General features: G+C 39.2%; 1 protein-coding gene across 1 annotated transcript in view; it reads left to right on the top strand.

The window, feature by feature from the left end:
- The first annotated feature begins 5,243 nt into the window (after positions 1 to 5,243).
- The window catches only part of LOC130926754 (unconventional myosin-X-like), a 154,246-nt gene continuing 138,150 nt past the window's right edge, over positions 5,244 to 21,339 (top strand). The window contains exon 1 of the mRNA XM_057851915.1: positions 5,244 to 5,481. Coding sequence (XP_057707898.1) covers positions 5,461 to 5,481 — 21 coding nt within the window. The 5' untranslated portion in view covers positions 5,244 to 5,460. The remainder of the gene's footprint in view (positions 5,482 to 21,339) is intronic.

Genomic DNA, 21,339 nt, shown 5'->3' on the forward strand with positions numbered 1-21,339 from the left:
CAGAAGTGCTGATCCATGTTACTTCCATAGCTGTCTTTTTAAAAATTGTCCTCACAGGTCCAGGTGATGATGCCAGTATTTTCTGTCAACCGATTGGTTGATCAGAGCAATTCTAGTTTATTTGATAAATACAGTGTTTGACGTGGAAGCTGATATCTAATAAATATCTATTGCATGTTCATAAAGCTGCTGGTAGCGACAGCCTGCTTTGTTAGTTTTCATTTCCTCACTCTCGCTTGTGTTAAATCATAAATTATTGAAAAGGAGACCAAAAAAAGTAGCTGATCAATGCGCGCGCTGTTCAATACCCTCCCGGGACCACATAGTGTGCTTTTTACGCAATCAATCTACTTAATTGATTTCAGCCGGTAGTTTGTATCCACAAACAATTCTGAAGACCCCATTTGTATTGCTGCTCACGCCACCTGGATGACTTAGCACTTATTCAGCACGTATTGTCACATTAACGATATTTTTTCTTTCAGTAGAAAGACAGTGAATTGATTTTTAACGGGAGTCCATCAGCTGTCTTACGCTTGAGGTTTGGTTGCTGCGGACCTACCACAAATGGACCTCAATGCAGTCCAGCAGGAAGTGGCCACAGTAGTAAATATCTGCTGGTTTGTTTGTTTATGACAGCTTATACTTTTTAAACAAATACAGCGGAACTTTTAAAAATATCGTTGCACCCCGCAGGCCACTGTTTCCTCTCGGAAAAATTCCAGCAAAACTTTTACACGCCCCTGGTTGAGAGCGTGTGTCGCGTGCTGTTTTCTCTTGTCGCTTTGATCATGTCTATCGTCTGAAAGCACACACAGAACACAGACAAAGAGCAACTGTCCTATCGACCTTGCAGACATGACACTCAGCTGACTAGGTCAGCGTAGGAATACAAGTAGACAACTTAAGTGTGCCTTCATGCAATCACATGAGAAAATTTGGGGTTTGTTGATTATTTTAGCTCTAGTTTAGTCAGTGGTTGCATTTTTTGGATGAAATCAGTAAATGCAGTTTATTTACTTATGATCTACAGGAGGATCTCAAAATATACTGTAACCCAATGATGCTGCGTTGTGGCTCCAAACCTCCCCAATGCGCTATAGCTGTCTGTCTGTTTTGCCATGCGTTATTACACAAAGTGCAAACAACATAAAGCACATAAACACCCAAGAGAAGATGTATTTTGGGTTGCTTGTAGCTTGCTCATGGCCATGTTATTATGAATGGAGAAGTTGCAATCACACCAAATAGCCACTGATGGCGCTTAGTACTTATATAGCGGGTGAGGGTCTACTCAATACTCATGCATACCTGTCAACCCGAGGCCGATGGCAATCTTACAAATAGTGACGTATGCCCTTACAAATTGGTGACTAATCTTACAACGTTGTATATAGCGTGCAATGTGAAAAAAAATAAAACTCAATTTTTAAAATAATATGAATTTATTGGTTATATTATAACATATAACCTGGTGCAATCAAAGAACAATCAACATCTTCAGCTACGTCATGATTACTAAAATTGATTTACTATTATATAATATTTATTTACTTTTGTTATAATTGTATGTAGCACTTTTGGCAATTTCTATCATGTCTTGATGACTGCACTTCATGGCACTTCAGCTCGCTATTCAGTTTGACTTGTAGGTAGTTCGTTAGTGTGTCCAATTATAAATTAAAAAGGTCAATTGATAAAATTAACTTACCGATGCAATCTTTGAGTCAGGGAACATTTCTTTTGCTAATTCTGAGAAGTGATCAGCAATAGTTGCAGGCAAATTGTGTTCGGCAACAAATTGGCAGAAAGAAATATCCGCTTTTGTCACTTTTCATTCTGCAGACTTCATCTTTATGACCAGTGTTGTTAATCTTCCTTTTAAAAAGTAATTATTTAGGTACAAATTACTTCTCCCAAAAAGTAATCGAGTTAGTAACTCAGTTACCTCAAAGTAAAAGTAATTAGTTACTTGGCAAAGTAACTGGTGTTAACTTTCATGTTTTTTTTTTTTTTCATCTAAAAAAAACCCCAAAACATAGTAACCTTTGCTATGTTTGAGAAGCAAGCAGTCCAGTGCCAGAAGCAGCAAAGCAACCCCAAAACATCAAGGAACCTCCGCCATGTTTGACTGTGGGAACCGTGTTCCTTTCTTTGAAGGCCTTGTTTTTTTCCTGTAAACTCTATGTTGATGCCTTTACCTAAAAAGCTCTACTTTTGTCTCATTTGACCAGAGAACATTCTTCCAAAACATTTTTGGCTTTCTCAGGTATGTTTTGGCCAAGTCTATCGTGGCTTTTTTTTTATGTCTCTGGGTTAGAAGTGGGGTCTTCATGGGTATCCTACCATAGAGTCCCTTTTCATTCAGAGGCCGACGGATAGTACGGGCTGACACTGTTGTACCCTCGGACTGGGGGACAGCTTGAACTTGTTTGGATATTAGTCGAGGTTCTTTATCCACCATCTGCACAAAATTTCGTTGAAATCTCTCATCAATTTTTCTTTTCCGTCCACATCTAGGGAGGTTAGCCACAGTGTCATGGGCTTTACACTTATTGATGACACTGCGCACGGTAGACACAGGAACATTCAGGTCTTTGGAGATGGACTTGTAGGCTTGAGATTGCCCATGCTTCCTCACATTTTTTTCTTCTCAAGTCCTCACACAGTTCTTTGGTCTTTCTTTTCTCCATGCTCGAATGTGGTGCACACAAGGACACAGGACAGAGGTTGAGTCAACTTTAATCCATTTTAACTGGCTGCAAGTGTGATTTAGTTATTGCCACCACCTGTTATGTGCCACAGGCATGTAACAGGTGCTGTTAATTACACATGTTAGAGAGGCATCCCATGATTTTTCAAAGGGTGCCAATACTTTTGTTCGACCCATTTTTGGAGTTTTGTGTACAATGATAACGATTTAATTTTTCTTCCATTCTCTCTTGTATTTTTTCATTGCAAGCAAAAATAAATGAAGATATTACTACCAAAGCATTTGTAATTGCAATCATTTTCTGGGAGAAATTGAGCATTATCTGACAGAATTGCAGGGGTGCCAATACTTTTGGCAAGCACTGTACATGTGGGTCTTATTGAATGCAACTGCCTGAAATGAATAAATACATAAATAAATATCAACAATAAATATGGCGGAAAACACTCAGGTGTCTTGAAGTTCTGCTCTGAGACCCCCAATTTGGCCAAATTTCAAAATTGTCCGATATGCATGTGTGATACATCATTGCAAAGCTTAAAATCTTAATTTTCTGGGGGAAGAAAACTTTTAGACAGGAGGGCATTTAAAAAAAAAAAAAAAAAAAAAAAAAAAAGGGTTTTAAACACCAAAACCCTATCAGGAGGTGAGAGCACACGAGAGCAGAATTACCGACGCCATGACTTTAATGAGATATGATCACGTACTTGCCCTGTTTTGCTCCAAAAACTCCGCGTCGCGTGTATCACTGAGTGTCAAGACACAGCTGTGAATGGCCACAGCTGGATTTTTGGGAGATTTTATGGGTGAAACATGGTAATATAATAAGAGTCGCGATGCAGAAATCGCAGACATCACAAGGAGTGGTCGAGATTTTCTTTTTCATATATTTACCCTTTTAAATGTTTTTTTTTCAATTTTTCTTTGTTAGGATCGATTATTTATCATCTAACACAGACATGTCCAAAGTGCGGCCCGGGGGCCAAAATACGGCCAGTGGTAAAATTTCATCCGGCCCCCAGCCTCTGTCATTAGATCAATAACGTCTGGCCCGCACACAGACTTAATAAATTGGTCAGCAGTACTGCTAACAGAAAATGAAGTAGCTTACATACTAAATGCTGCTCCTCATTTACCCACTAAAAGGCAGCAGTACTCTAAGCAACATTACCCCGTGTGACCCTTGACTTCCAATCTTCTAAAATGGTGACAATCAACAACAAAAAAATGAAAGTTGACTGCGACGGCCAATGCTTCAAGGATAGGTGGAAATTGGACAATTTTTTCACTAAAATACGCAACATTTGTGTCTGCCTCTATCCAAAGAGATAGTCGCTGTTTTTGGAGAGTTCAGTGTGAGGCGATATTACCAAACAAGACACGCTGACATGTACGACAAGATTACAGGGAAGATACGCAGCGAGAAATTGAAGCAACTTGAAGCTAGTTTAATTTCACAGAAGCAGTATTTTGCAAGAGCCCAAGAGTCGAAAGAGAATGCCACAAAGGCTAGTTGCGAGATTGTTGAAATTATTAATTTTAAAAAATTATAAAGTAAATGTGACACACAGAATGGCTAGCTAAAATTTGCTTAAATATATTGTTCTACGTAAAGGACGTCAGCTAAGGTCGGCCCCCCACATTTTTACCACACCAAATCTGGCCCCCTTCGCAAAAAGTTTGGACACCCCTGATCTAACATGTCTAAGAAAGTGCGACAGTAACAAAAATATATAATTTAGCGATAATTATGAGGTAGATATCCGTGACTTTTTTACAGACGCCATTTTTTTCATTGTGACGTAATTTGTTTAAAAGTTTAAAATATGCGAGTGAATGATTTTTTAAAGTCTTTATTTTTATTTTTTTCAAACAAAATATTAGATATCAATTAATGATTCTAAAATGACAGACATTTTGAATAATAAATATAATTAGACTTACCTTGCTTTCATGGCTGGGTTGAAACAAAAACAATTGCGCGACGTCTGTAAACGGGGGTTTCCAGGGTAAAACGGACAAATTAAAATAGTTCGGGGGCTTATTGCGCCATGAATCTGCTATGGCAGCATATAAACATAATGTTCTATCAAACACAACAGTTCTTTTGGCTTAAAATACAGCAGTTTATTTTAAAGAGAGGTGCAAGAGCAGAAACTGCTTTTTCATCCTTGTCTATGGTTTCCGCCATATATAAATTAGGATGAAAATCAAATGAAAAATCCATCTTTGCTCATTTCTTTCCTTTTCACTTTTGTTCGATAATAACGACTTGACATCGATTGGTGTGCTTATTGACCCGCTTCTTCCCATTTAGGCAGCAAAATCCCCTTCTGCCTTTGTTCCTCTCCCAAATAAAGAAGGGAAGCGAGCACACACACCCTTGACTGTCAACCTGAGCCCACACAAAGAAATCGCTTGGTGGGCTTTCTCGGCCACTGTACTGTTATCCTGCAGTTTGCCCCGCCCCCTCGCATAATGTGCCGGCTCCCAGTCCCAAATGAATGGCACAACACACACACACTGTACACATTAGTACAACAGCGTCTCCTCCGGACCACAACAAGGGAAAAGAAAACTGGAAGTTAGCCGAACCGAGCGGGACATGTCTCATTTGTGACCCAGAAGCTCCCTGGCTGGCGGGGGGCAGGAGGAATTTTGAAATGGAGTGAGGTTGCCCCTCACCTCCTCGACTGTGGTGCCCCCAAGTCAGACTACAAAGGGACGTCAGGTCGGACGTCGTCGACATGGAGACGTTCTTCGTGGAGGTAAAGTGGAGTAGCTTTCTATCTATTTGAAGTTAGTTTTTGATGTAAAAGTCGTTTGGAATCTTTGGTGTGATCATTTTGTTGCACGTTCGCTGAATTTTTAGTTTTTGAAGCTACATTCCAAAATAAAAATGCTTCTTGGAGGCAAAAACTAGAATGTGATTTTATTTTAGTTGTATTTAATTTTGTATATGTATTTGAATTATTTTATTTTCATAAAAAACAGTGGTTAAAAAATGTGAAAATATTTACATCAATGGTAATACCAAAAAAATAACTTGATTATAATAACTAAGACCACGCATCCACATACAGTGACTCAAATTATGATGTCCACATATGTGGACGCTAGGTCTTTGTTTTTTGTTTTTTTTCCTAATTGCCAGGAAGGGTAGCAATTTGTGTGTGATATAGTAAAAATACTGAAAAGAATCATTAAAATCATTTAGGGCTGCAGTTATCAATGACTGAAGTAGTCGATTAATCGGTGAACTAGTTCGAATAATCGAGTAAGCGGATAACGAACACAAAAAATTAAAATACCTAAGCTGAGCCTCAAACGGTATAAATAAATGGGGATCGAAGTACAACAAAAGAACAATTGGCTAACTTACATAGCAAAAGTCTACTAACTTAAATGCTATAAAATGCTATTTTTTTTTTTTTTTTACAATGCTCTTAACAAATGGTTCAAACACATATTCCCACAATTAACGGCTAAATATAACTATAAACTAAATTACAAATGCATCAAAAATATTGACTCAAACAAAAACTTAGCTCATGTTGGTCTTAACAGGGAGCAGCTGGATTCAGCCATGTGAAATGAGTTATGTCATATACACTGTTGCCTCTAGAGGGCAGTGTATCCACGCAAATCAATAAAACCAAATGCAAACACTTTCAAAACAAACCATTACAACGACACTTCAATTAAACAAGTACTCGAAGCAGCAAAATTAAATATGAATATTTTTTCTAATCGAATTACTCGAGTTAATCGATTAATCGTTGCAGCGCTAAAATACTTCCTAGAGTTACAACAATAGTAATTTACACAATTTCGTTGTTTAGTGATTTTTTTTAATGTAATGAGGAGGCTAGAAAATGCACTTGATATGTTTTTTGTTTTAACATTCCCATTGTGCACCCCACAATACAACAATCTCTTTCATTTGCGTCCAGATAATCCCATTAAACTCCAACAGAGCCACATGACATTGCCACTGCATTTCTTTATCTGTCATGTTTGAATTGAAGCATGGTTTCATCTAGGAGTGGGAACCTCTTGGTACCTCACGATACGATACGGTTTGCGAAACTAAGCTCACGATTACGATGATCTGACAATATGGTGATACAACGATTATTGATACATTGGTCAGGGAGTCATTCAGGATATTCTAAAAACGACTAATAAACAGAAAAACAAGCTTCTGCTGTGAATTGGAATGAGTTTATCATTCCATCCTCCCACTTCAAACGGATTGAACGTCTATGGCCGTCTGTAGCAGCCAATGCCAGGCAATTACCGTAATTTTCGGACTATAAGCCGCTACTTTTTTCTTTCATTTTGAATCATGCGGCTTATAGTCCAGTGCGGCTTATTTGTTGATTTATTTGGGTTAATAGGTAACATTTCATTTGACAGCGGCGTCATATGACTGTCATAGGACCGTCATTATTATAACATGACACTATCATGGGATTACTGAATGCTTATGTCATTAGGTGTCATCCAGCAAATTATGTCACTAACCCCATATATGTCCAGCTTGGATCTTTTACATCCATTCAAAAGTGAAATAATTTACCGGATAACACTAAATGACGGTTGTTATAAGCATTCGTTAATGCTCATGACAGTTTCATGTTATAATTATGATTGTCTAATGACAGCCTTATGGCACCACTGTCAAATAAAGTGTTACCAAATACCATAACTAGCAGTTAATGAAACAACCGGAACAGTAACCGAAGAAATAATTACCACAGAACATGAATTTTGATTGTTATTTACATCTGTAGCGTTGCAGTGCAATCTAGGAGGCATGTTGGAGCAACGACAGTGTTGACAGCAGGTGGCAGCAGAGGTTGACTGTCTCCGACATGGGAGCAGTCATTGCCAAATGAAACTTCTTGAAGCAATAAAGCTTTGCAGCCAATTGGTTCAAAGCTTCATGGTGGTACATTTGGTCTTATGACAGTCATATGATGCCACTGTCAAATAGTGTTACCGGTTAATATCTTTTGGTGTAAATATCCAATAATACACTGAGGACAGCTGCGGCTTATAGTCCAGTGCGGCTTATCGATGAAAAAATGCAGTTTTCATGCCAAATTTGGTGAGTGGCGGCTTATAGTCAGGCGCGTCTTATAGTGCGAAAATTATGATAAATAATTTTGGGCCATTTAAGGTCATTTACCTGCTGATTTTCGGTTACTTCCTGTTGATTTTTGGGGTATTTTATGGGTCACTTCCTGTTCATTTTGTGTTAGAGAACAGGAAGTGACCTGGGAATCACTCAAATTAATAGGCAGTTACTCAAAGCCAACAGGAAATGACCTGGAAATGCCCTAAAAAGAACAGCAAGTGACTTATAAATGAAAAATCTGATAGAATGACTGTGAATGCTCTGGTTTCGAATGAACGAACGTTCCCAGTCTAAATGGATTAGGTGTCGAGCACCGTCAAGGCAGCCTTAGAGTTAACTGAGACACTATTATAGTGGAAGATTTTGGTAGCAACTTTTTTTTTTTTTTTTTTAAAGACATTGAAACCTTTTTAAAATATCTCGATTCTTGCAGGAGCATATCGATAACCTTTTGGGATGCAAAGTATCACGATATATCACCATTTCAGTATTTTGTCACACCCCTAGTTTCATCTTCAATTTTCTTTTTAGAAGTTTGTGAGTGTCTAGTAAATGCCAGTCGGTAGATTGGATGTGTCATCTGAATCCAGACGCGCGCGCTGTCATTGTATGGACATGATGGGTCACACTACTCTGACTCACTCTGTATGGGAGTGGGGTTCATTCACCTCAGGCATTAGGATGTGATTCCCAGTATTAGTATACTTTGGAACAGCCCTCAACTGTAATCACTAGTTAAACGTGCTTTTAGAATCGTTTTTACATAAACAAATGACTCCCCCAACTTTACAGTACATAAACAAAAACATCTACTTTTAGAATGGAGTTACAATTTGGGAGTGTGTATGAAGGTTGAATGTTGTGATTCCTTTTTTGGTCTATTAGGAAATTTAGAATCAAATCAGACCCTGTGTCCAATTTATCACGATGCGCAGCAGACTTTAATGACACAGTGGAACAGTGGGAAGTGTTCCAGCAGAAATTACTGGGGTAGTTGGGTAATTAGCTTGAGGGGAAGGTTTCCAAAACTGTTTTGATTCGAGGTTTGGCTCGTATCAGGCACAGAAATTCAACACAGAACATCACATTGCTATAATACTGTGAAAGAACAGAAAAGCCATTTAAATGAGCCTTCTTTAGGATTACTTAAATATATTTTGCTCATGCAGTTCAGCTGGCCCTAAATTGCGTCGTTTGACCCATCAGAATAACTACCGTATTGGCCCGAATATAAGACTGATTATAAGACGACCCCCTCTTTTTCAAGACTCAAGTTTGAAAAAAGACTTTTTGAACACCAAATTAATTTTTATACAGAAAATAATTACAGTACATCAAAAACAAATTATTTTAACAATATATTTGAGAGAAAAAGCATGTTATTTTACCTCAAAATTTACCTCATTCAAATCTTAATATCTGAACATTTAAATATGTAAACTAAAGTGCAATCACATTCGTAAATGAATGGCTTCTGGTTTTTGAAATGTAAATAAACCAATTTATTGTGATAAAACAACAAAATTGCAATAACTGCATTAACCATCAAAGTGAAGTCTAACTGTAACTGTAGTCTTGAAACAAATCTGAATAAGGAAAAACATTGCAATAAAAAATTGCAAACTGGTTAAACCTGAGAGAAGCTGAGATCTGTCATGACAGAACATTGCTTCAATGATATCTGGCGCCATCTAGCGTCGTGAATTGGGAGAGTAGCTGAGAGCTCTCATGACAGAACATTGCTTCAGTGATATCTGGCGCCGTCTAGTGTCGTGAATGGGTATAATGTCTAGACTGCGAATATAAGACGACCCCCCTCTTTTTCACTCTTATTTCAATGCAAAAAACACCGTCTTATATTCGGGGCAATACGGTAGTTTCCTCTTAATTGGTCATTTCTGGATAGTTTACAACGGAAGCCCACTGTTGCTCTTCTAGATGGAAGTCGACGTCAGTGAAGGTTAATGCACACCCAGGTCAGATTTAATTATGCGGGAATTCTAAATGTGCGGACTTGAGTGGATTTCACCGAGTCAAATAAAATGAATCCAAGGCCTGAGTCATCACTATCGGTTCATAGGTCAGCTTTCTGTTGACGCTTGAATGTTGGAGTCCCTGGTTGTGCACAGTTGTGTGACGCACCCACTAATAACCTTTCTGTCCATCCACACTGCCCCAAGTCCACACCCTGTCCAGCCTCCCTTATCTTGTCAATGCCTTTTAACCTCTGACTGATGATATACTGGGTGCGGATTTGTGTCTTTCACCCTTCCATAGAAAAAATGAGTCTTTACAGCATTTTGCGAAGCATCCTGTTGAGCTGTTACATTCAATTCTAAAATTGGCCATTCAAGGCCTTTAAAGTGGCAGCTGCCTCACACTGTGAAGTCAAACGAAGACCTTTCCACACCCGTTAACGCCCTTCTAACACACTCTTGCATTGCCGGCCGGATTCCTTCCCCTTAAAGGTATTCTGATGAGACGGAATCCCAGAGTACTACCCCCGACCCTTGAAATTCCCAGCCGTGCCGGCATGTCATTCTGTGCTGTATAGAAGTATGCGGCTGGGTTAGGGTTACCTCACACATTCTTGCCCCGAAACTCTTTGGCCTGTCTAATTCTTCAAGCTCGAGCCATTAGGATCAACATGCTGGTCAAGGATGCTGTGGTGCAAATGGTAACTTAACGCGCTTGTCATATATCCTCCAGCTGTTGAAGTCATCTCAGATCACTAGGCCTCCACCTCAAGCCTTGTGAAGGGTAGATTTAGAGCGGAAGGAAGTCAGGAAGTGAGACGAGGATGTAAGGTAGGAAGGAAAGGCGAAAAAAATAGCATTCCTTTTGAATGCTGCTGCAGCTTCTTAACTTGTAATCATCAAGATGTGCAAAGTGGTGTTGACTGGAAAATTAAAATGTTTGCTTTTTATTGTATAGCCAAACAGAGGGAAGTATTTTTCTCAGCATGAGTAGTTTTCAGGCCCTAAAATGCCAACTTTACCTGTTATTATTATAAAAGTAATTAACATTGAGTCAATTAAGTAAGCAATGAATGTTGTTAAATACATTAGGGCCTCAATTTTATTACCTTAGTTTGATATCATTTTTTTATTGTTTTGTTTTATCAGCTGTCGCTTTTTGAAAAAGTAGCAAGCTTCAGATACACTTGATTAAAGTGAAGGTGAAATGGAGCAATAACGGGGTACAATACAAAATGGGAAAAACTGTTACACAAATGCAAAATGAGAATGTTGACATATATCTAACACGCTGTTAATTTTTTAAATACAAGCTATTTGCCTTAAAGGGAACCTCGGACTTAAAACTTTTAGGTTCTTTTACTAAAATATTTTATTGGAAACACATATATTATTGCCATTGATTAAAAAATCTTTAATTTTTAGGACATGTTTTGACCTACGGAGGGCACCATGTTTTACGCATGCAATGCACGCTGAGGGTGATGACGCGGTTGGGCTGGACTGGGATAATAGCTGTGCTAGCTACCAGGCGACGCTAGTATGACAACTAGCTTGATTTTGTCACATTCTGCTGCTGGTCAGATTGTTTTTTTTAAAGAGCTGTGGGATGAGTTCCCAACGTACCTGCATCCAATTCCAGTTCATAAGCAGTCTCTTTAAAACGATCCTAGGCGGCTTGCCGAGATATTGACTTGCTGCCATTTGACAGTTTGCTTTCTTGACCCCTTCGTTCAGAGTTACAGCTTTGCCTTGTTTTTTTTTTTTCGTCCGTCTGCCTCTCACTGTGGTTTTCCCTCGGTTTTTTAAAAACATTTTTTTATTGATCTCGACCCATTGTCACAAACCTTTTTTGTGTCTGTCATTTCCAGCAGATTGGACTATTGCAACGGTATATTTACAGGTCTTGATAAAAAATCAGTCAGGAAGCTGCAGCTAGTACAGAATGCTGCAGCCAGAGTCCTCACAAATACTAGGAAACTGGACCACATTACACCGGGTTTGAAATCGTTACACTGTCTTCCAGTGAGTCAAAGGATAGACTATAAAATACTACTGCTCGTCTACAAAACACTTAATGGCCTTGGACCAAAATACATGCTTGATTTGTTAGATTCCTCTGAAACATCTAGACCCCTAAGGTAATCTGGAACCGGTCTCCTGTATGTTCCAAAAACAAGAACCAAGCAAGGTGAGGCAGCATGTAGTTATTATGCTCCTCACCTCTGGAACAAGTTACCTGAAGGTGTGAAGTAAGCTCAGCACTTCGAATTGCCTTGTGTTGAATTGTGCTATATGAATAAATTTGTCTTGCCTTGCCTTTTGGGGGGGGGGGGGGGGGCATTAGTTCATTTGCACTCATTTGCTGCCAACCCTTCCATTTAAATTCGTTTGGACGTCTTTCGCTGCCAATTGAAACCAAAAAGCTCTCCATGGATCTACTGGTGATAGGTAAAAGCTCTCTTCACCTGACTACCTCGTGTTTGTATTTCCGGTGCCTGTGACCTGACCCGTCCATTTATCAGTGCCGTGATAACCTCCTGCTGACACCCTGCTGTCACTGTTAGACTGAGCCATCCATATCATCACCCGACTCCTCTGTAATTATAGTTGCTGTGTTTGTAACGATAGAGGAGAAGAGCTCATTGATCCCGTTAATTAGCTCGTGATGACGGACACACAGTGGACGTATGGAGTGATACTTCGGTGTGTTTTAGCAGCTACGCGCAAATGCTCTGGTGCGTAAGGTACAACCGTAAAGGCCAATGTTAAAATAGAGTAAGTAGAAGGCCTAAGTGACTGTTTTTATGACAGAATTTCGCGCAATCAATTCATTGATTTGTTTTAATTTGAAGATGGTCAGCGGTGATCTGGAGCCTGTTGTATAGGGCATGAAGTGGGATAGACTCTGGCCGACAGAAAACCACAGCACATGGAAAAAAGCAACAAAACAACATTTAAAAAAATTCCTACAGAGTGTATTCGTAGAGGATCACATCATAACCAAAAGCCGTAATTTTCCAGAGGGAAACATTTGAGGTTGTAACTTGCCACAGTGACATCACAATTCTAAACCCCCCTAACTGCTGTACTAGTATTCTGATTAGTCATCCTCCCTAAATGGCCATATATGGGGGTCGACTTTGACATGATGCAGCCGTGTCTCAACACCCATCCTTCCTATCTTGCCCAGTGTGTCATTCCCTGGGCTAATAAATCTCTTCAATGTGCAACACTCACCTACTTTTCCATCCACAAGAGACCTGTGGCATGTCTTCATATGTTCTGGGTTTGAATCTCAGCTGAGTTCTTCTCTAAGTGGCCACATTGCTATATTTATTTCTTTTTCCACAAAAGCAGACCAAAAAATTTACAGCCTAAATAGGCAGTTCATAGACTTCACCATCAGTTGACGAAACAGCTCCTACAGACATTGCGCCACGGCTTCTCGTAGGGGGCCAGGCCAGGCAGAGCGTCGTGGAGGCTTTCACTGCGATAAAAACGGCGGATTTAGGTGGAAACGAGACAAAAGTTTTAGTGCATACAAGCAAGCTGGAGTGTCTCTAGAGTGATTTGGTCGAGGATTCAAGGTAATTATTATAAAAAATAGAACCATGCATGCACTTTCAAACGTGAAAAAAAATGAATGGAAAAAAATAGTAACTTTAGCTTGAAATATTTACGTAGAATGAATGATAACTGCTCGTTTTTTTCTAGACTCTAGACTGTTTTATGTTCATGTATATAGAAATTCTGGGATTTGCGCATTTATTAACAAGAATTTCAATTTAAAAAAACTCTTTGTTTTGTCATGGCCGCCATGTTGGATTTTGCATCCATACACAATAGCGTAACGTTACATTCAAATAATCAGGTAATTTTCGGCCAACTGCACGTTTTTTGGCAAAAAAAACCCTAGTAATTTAGACATTTTTGCATCCATACAAAAAATAATTTGGGTTTTATATGGTTTATTTTATGTAAGATTTCAATCTAAATAAAACGACGAGGGCCAGACAACCGGCAAGACTCAGGTGCTGAGGCAATAGTGACATCAGAATTCAACCTAAATAATTTGTTATTGTATATAGAAAAATGACAAATTTGCTTTTGTTGAGTAAAATTAGGATGATTCTGCATGCTTTTGTCAAGTATTAGGTTTCTGATATGAAAATTAAGAGATTTATTAGCTGCTGAAAACGTATGTCAGAATTGCACTAAATAGAAAAATATTAAGTCGCTATTTCGGACAAAAACTTATATGTTATGTGAAATATTGCTATTGATCCCTAAAATATCAGTGATTTTCTCTGCATTTGGTAATTTTTGTGCATGTAGCGTAAAATCTGAGAATTTTTTAGCCATTAGAAATAATTAATCGGGAATTTATTAGAGAACGACTTTGAATTTTTTGGTGCCGCTACTCATGGAGACTCATATATGCCTAAGGGAGGTGCCTGTTTTGGTTTTAGGTCGCTAGGTTTTGAAAATATTTTAATTTAAAGTTTTTGAAAATAGGCCCCTTACGGAGCGGCCCTGCGCCCCGTTTCCCGTCAACTAATAGCGAAGTCTATGGATGTTAAAGTTGTTGACTATAAGCAGAGGTTGACTGGGCCAATCCTTTGCGCTTCACCGCCAACAAAGGACAGATTTTTGCTATATTTGCATGCTGTGTATTTATCTGAGATGCTTAGCCAGAGAAAATTAAAGTCGTTGTTTACCAGGGCCTCGCCTGGTACACAAAACGACTCTTGGTCTTGACCTTGGCTGCCCTTGCCTGACCGACGATGAGCTCGTAATAAGAGTCCAGCTTAAATCCCTTCTCGCGCTACAGCTTAATAATAGCCAGTCTGTGATTACTGCTTTCAGCCCAGATGCTGACTTTTCCTCCATAACCCCCTGTGATTACCTTGTGGTCGAGACTATTATGGGATATGTTGTGTGTTTTAATTTTCCAGTGATTCTAACTTAAACAGATTACGGCAACCACTGAGGATGAAGTCAAGGGGTACAATGCAACCTTTTACTCCTGATGTTAAAAACAACACAACTTGAGGTGTGACAGTATGTCGAAACGGTGATATATCGCAATACTCTGTATCCCAAAAAGTTATGGATATGATCCTGACAAGAATTGATATATCTTTTTTAAAAAATGTCACTTTTCGAAAAAGGAACCAACAGGTTCCAATCTTCCACTAGAGTAGTGTATTTGTTAGCTCATTGGCTGCCATTGACGGCGCTAGACGTCCAATCCATCTTGACTGTCAATGGCACTGATACAGCATTCACTGCCAGTCTTCCGGTTTTAGAAGCATGAGATGAATATTAAAATTTGACCACGGCTGGAAGAAAACAGCTGTTTGTATATAGAACACCTCATTCTTATAATTATTCCACCTAATGTCTTATGCATAAAGACCTATTAAAGTGATCCTTTACCTTAAATACATGTAGGCTCTAATAAACCACAATTGTTCTCTTGTACTAAAATATGTTGTTAGAAACACATAAAATGTTAAATCAATGGCAATATTTTATAATATTTACTACGTATTTTGACCATTAGCTGGCGCCACGGTTTGCGGGCTCGCAGTGATGACGTCATTGGGATTTTTCCAAATGTGTAGCGTGTTCAACAATTGCTTATTGCTGTCTAAACTCGCGAAGTAAAATGCCACGATGTGCTGCTTTTGGATGCAATTTCCAGTCAAATGGAAACAAGGGGAGTGAAGTGAGTGGTCAAGGTGGAATTATTATTTTTAGTGAATAAATGTGCATAAGTGGAAGCTTCTCCCCCTTTTTGGTCCATGTATGCACGTATCCTACCCACCACGCGTTACAACTGGCGCACAAACATTTTTCCTGGATCCTTAGTCAAGTAAGGGATCCGTCTATTTTCTGGATCCGATGGTCCCACCGCGTCTGCAATATTGGTTTCGGATCTGTCTATTTTTTTATCCGTCGGTCCCACAGCGGCTTTTGGGATCCGTCTATTTTGTGGAATCGACGGCCTGATCGCGGCTGCAACATTGCCGTGGGATCAGTCTAATTCCTGGATCTTCGAGTGAGTAAAAAAACGCAGATTTGGATTACTATTGCGATCTTTTTTGTTGACTATTCTTCGTGGGAGTTTTCCCCAAATCATACCAAATAATCAAAGCACTATGGCACGCTACAGTGACGACAGTGACTCTGACATGGACCTGACAACCATGTTGGAGTTCATCAGGAAACGCGTGTTTGCGTACTGCTGAGCTCCCGAGTGAAGAATGGTCAAGGTGGAAATGTTATTTTTTGTGAATATGTGCATAGGTGGAAGCTGCTACCCTTTTTGGTACTTTTATACACGTATCCTACCTACCACATGTTACAATGTACAAGACATGGATTACACAAGGTGTGCTCTTTGGCCTGTACTGTATGTAAAGCACACGACAGCTCTGGATGCTAACAATCTACATAATTATATTGGGATAAGTTTGAAAATGCAATATGTTTACCTTGAATATCTGCTAATAAAACCGGAGTTCCCAACAGCATACACTCTCACTCCCCACCGGAGTTCCCAACAGCATACGCTCTCTCGCTCTGTTGTCATTGAGACTTTTGCCCAACTTTTGTCTTATCAGGTATTTGCTGCACGCATTTTTTCCTGAAGCTCGTCTTGTGAACGACCGGCAGTGCTGTCCTGCTCCGCACTTTTCAGATCTGGTTCAAATAGGAAGGGTAGAACCGACGACATTTTGGGAAAGCTAACGAGTGACACGTTGGAATTTCAGCAACGGGCCCGGTGACGTCACGCACTGCGACGTAACAAGACTGGCGACCTATCATTTAAAATAATTTTACAAACTTTATTAAAACAAAAACATTAAGAGGGGTTTAAATATCAAATTATTATAACTCATACTAACATTTATCTTTTAAGAATTACTTGTCTTAAAAATACAGGATCCCTTAGATGCACTATTTCTAATTAGTTCAAGTGTAAGCATTTTCTGAGCACTTTACTTATTTGCATTCAAGTTAGATGCAAAACCTTTTCTTTGGACTGTACTTTGTGCAATGACAATAAACTAACTAAATTAATTTAAAAAAGTTACTCAAGCACTAACATCACTATCAAGTATGAACAATATAGAAACCACCTAGCAATAGAGAAAACCCATCATCCTAGCTAGCATTCACAGCTAGCTAAATTGCTAAATGGCCTACATGTAACTACTGGCCGTGTTAAGGGTTTGCAAGCGCAATGAAAATAAACAACACTCAAATTTAACTCATATCCGACCGAGATTGCAGTCCATCACCTCTTACCTGACAATCAGATTCTTTTCCACTTGGACCGGCGGTAGCCGCGGGTCTGTCCTCCACCTGCCTCCCCTTCCCCTCATCCACCTGATGGCCACCTCCGTCATCGTAACCTGCGGATGCTGCTGCCTCTGAAGCGTAAGCTCCTCTATGGCCACCATCAAACATCTGTGATTTTTTTAAACACATTTAGTGGCATTTGCATGAAGGACTTGTCTTGTCCTATCTCTAAATTTTTTGGTGCCACCTTTCCTTTTCTTGTAGTTCTCCAATTTGTTAATCTCTTCTCTCTCTGTATGAATGGTTGATTGACAGCAGAGGCCCAAGAAGGAGGAGGCATCGGCCCTGGTCTTTAATTGGGCCAGCCTAGAATCAGTCATGACTAATGGGCCGATCTACCAGTTTTGTGTACCAATACCTATCAAGGTATCATGACTAATACCATTAGTTAAACAGGCCTGGCCCAAAATCACCATTGGCCCACCGGGGAAATGACCGGTATGCCCGATGGCTAGTCCTGCGGTGCCTAGAACTAATTAATTTGGGTCTAGTGAAGCTTTGAGTATAGGTCAAAAGTGAGGTAACTGGACCCTAAGACTCACCTGACCCTTACAAAAAATACCGACCACACCAAGCTGGCCTCAGATGTAGATACCAGTCTGACTCCTCGGTCCTCGACTCAAATGCATTCCAGGGATATCTTTAGTATTCCTGCTGTGTGACCCCACTACTACCCACAAATGATCTTAGTGAGCCTTGAAAGCGACAGACAGGGTGAAGAAAGACAGTCTTTTCAGTCTAATTACACAGGGTGATGAGGGCATTAGGCAAGGCAAGGCAAGGCAAATTTATTTATATAGCACAATTCAATACAAGGCAATTTAAAGTGCTTTACATTACATGAAGATCATAAAAATCACATTAAAATCAATACAACGTAAAAACAAAGACAATTAAAATAGGAAATACAATTATACATAAAAATCACATTTAATCACGAATGGAATAAAAAAAAAAATAAATAAATAAAAATTAAACAAATACCTCTACTACTGCTAATAATTGAAATCAGCAATGGAGATAAGCACAAGAGGAATAGAAAGCAAATAGATTGACATATATAGACAGCTATGGATATGCAGTGTTAAACAAAAGCGTTTTTAGCCCTGATTTAAAGGAGCTAACAGTTTGAGCCTACTTCAGACCTTCAGGTAACTTGTTCCAGGGGTGAGGAGCATAATAACTAAATGCTGCCTCACCCTGCTTGGTTCTTGTTCTTGGAACATACAGGAGCCTGGTTCCAGACGACCTTGGGGGGCTAGATGTTTCATAGGAATCTAACACATCAAGCATGTATTTTGGTCCAAGGCCATTAAGTGTTTTGTAGATGAGCAGTAGTATTTTATAGTCTATCCTTTGACTCACTGGAAGCCAGTGTAACGATTTCAAACACGGTGTAATGTGGTCCAGTTTCCTTGTATTTGTGAGGACTCTGGCTGCAGCATTCTGTACTAGCTGCAGCTTCCTGACTGATTTTTTATCAAGACCTGTAAATATACAGTTGCAGTAGTCCAATCTGCTGAAAATGAATGCACGCATAAGTTTTTCCATGTCTTGTTGAGTCAGAAGCCCCTTTAATCTGGCTATATTTTTTAGGTGGTAATAAGCAGATTTAGTGATGGACTTTAGATGGCTATCAAATTTTAGGTCTGAGTCAATCATTGTGCTAAGGTGCCTGCTTATCTTTGTCCTTTCCTTTTGTAGCCCAAAAATGATCACTTCTGTCTTCTCCACATTTAACTGGAGAAAATTCTGGCACATCCATTACCTGACCGTTTTATTTCTGCTGGCAAAAACAAAGATGCAAGTTAAACACAACATGTTATTTGATGTGTAATTTCAGCCCATCAACATATTTTCACGACATTATAATACTCCTTTGGATTTGCATTGACTTCGAATGTCATGTTCTCCATAATGTTTTTTGATGGATTAGAGCTATCATACTATGGTGAAGTTGGGGCTTGGACACACTAGTGTTTTCTCATGTACAGCTAAAGATAAATTGCTAGCACTTGCTAGATCATTCTTGTTTCATTAATATTTTCATTAAAACCGCTTCCAAGCACAGCAAATTGAGGTTTACCTTTGAACATTATATAGACTATCATTCTGCCTTAAGGCCTCAGCGGGGGGTTGCAGACAGCTAAGACCCTCTGATGAACGGCAACCGACCCCGCCAACCCCCTCGCCTTCCTCCAACTACTAGACTGGGGGAAGCCCTGTTCCCCATGGAGCTCCTCCTCCTCCATTAGCTAAATTCTGATCAGCTGCCTCCTCCATCATCTTTAATTCATACATCTTCCTGCGCAGATGCTGTATGTTGCTTTTAATCAACTGATTTGTTCCCTCGGTCAAGCACCCTGCCCTCTGCCCACCCTTAAGCTATGTTGGAAACAAAGCCATCTTGATTTATTGTGTGTAATTTTCCATTTGTTTTGTTACCAAGCTCAATTTAATCATAAATCAAAATCTAAATTTCACCCTTGAAATGAACTGAAATGGCACGAATTCATTGCAGCCTCAAGATCATCAAGGTCCCAGTTATATTCCTTTATTTTCTATTTTTAGTGAGAGTTGACTGTAGTTCAACGATTAATCGATTTTTCAGATAAATGGCACTTTTTTGCCATTTTCTTCACAATTTAACTTCAAGTTGTTTCAGGCATGTTCTAAGTCAATGAAGACAAAATGAATGACTACTTCCTTAAAAATAATATTTTATTACAGCTTCCTGAATTAACTGTAGAACTGTACTGTTTTGATAAAAACATAAAATGTGTTTAAGTGCTGAATTAAATTAAATTTCTGAGTATATTAGGGCTGCAGCTATCAATTATTTTAGTAGTCGATTAATCGATGATCTAGTTAGTTCGAATATTCGGATAAACATAAAAAAATTAAAATACCTGAGTCTCAAACAGTATAAAAAAAAGAAATAAGGACCTATGTACAACAAACGAACAATTGGCTAACTTACATAGCAAGAGCAAAATGCTATAAAATACTAACGTTTTTTTTTTTTTTTTTTTTTTTAAACAATGCTCTGAACAAATGGTTCAGACTAAAGTTGCACTGATACCGATACCAGTATCGGCAGGGGGCGCCGATCCGGCCCGAATTGGTGGTATCGGTATCGACGAGTACCAACATTTAGTGCGCCGATACCATCTACTGGCGTCACTTGAGCGCAAAAGAACTGTCTTTCCCACATGAGCTAACTTCCCAAATCTCGATGCATGACATCTGTATGTTTTTGTCTCGAATTTACCAAACGAAATTATTATCTTCATTTAACGTATATCCGCGATGTTATGCTGCTTTTCTAACATGGCATTCACAAACGATTAGCATGCGTAAGCGAACACCCGCTGTTAGAGTGTCGGTGGGATCAGAAAGGTTAAGACCGTGAGAGACTAAGCAAACTAATGGTTTCATGGTGAACAATGAGTGGCAAATTAAGAGCTCCGTACTTCAAACTCGTCCTGTTTATGAAAGTCGATTCTCATATGCTGGTGTTGTGCAGTAATGAGCAGAAGTGACTTCTGTGGCCAGAAAACACTCAAGCGGCGCAGCGCGCACACTAGATATCATCAGATAGCAACCTAGATGTCCTAAGTTAGATCCCATGCTAACTCTCGCGCGCACACTCTAGATATCATCAAATAGCAACCTAGATGTGCTACATTAGATCCCATGCCATTAGCTGCGTGAGCCCAGAGCGACGCCATATTGTCCATTGATGAATTAGAAACCGCCATGACTGAATGGAAGTTAAGCAGGCCAAATCAATCCATACCAGTGACTATAGATAATGCTGCAAATACTGTTAATTCAGCACATGTTACAGATGGACTCGGACCACAAATAGGATGTTTTGCTTATATGGTAAATATAGCTGCTAAGAGAGCTGCAGCAATCAACAGTGTGCCCTACTTTACAAACAGTAAAGATTGTTCTCAGCACTTATATACAAAATTTCTTCAGATCAGTAAGAAGTGGGCACATAAATATTATGCACTAAAATGCTTGTTTATATGATGGCACTGTTATTTTTGCTTGTTAGCAAAAAAAAATAAATAAATAACTGTTGTATTTTCTGTTTCAGAGCATTAAATGTATTGAATTGGATC

Source organism: Corythoichthys intestinalis, chromosome 12 (assembly GCF_030265065.1).
Source record: "Corythoichthys intestinalis isolate RoL2023-P3 chromosome 12, ASM3026506v1, whole genome shotgun sequence".
In the NCBI taxonomy this organism is placed as follows: domain Eukaryota; kingdom Metazoa; phylum Chordata; class Actinopteri; order Syngnathiformes; family Syngnathidae; genus Corythoichthys; species Corythoichthys intestinalis.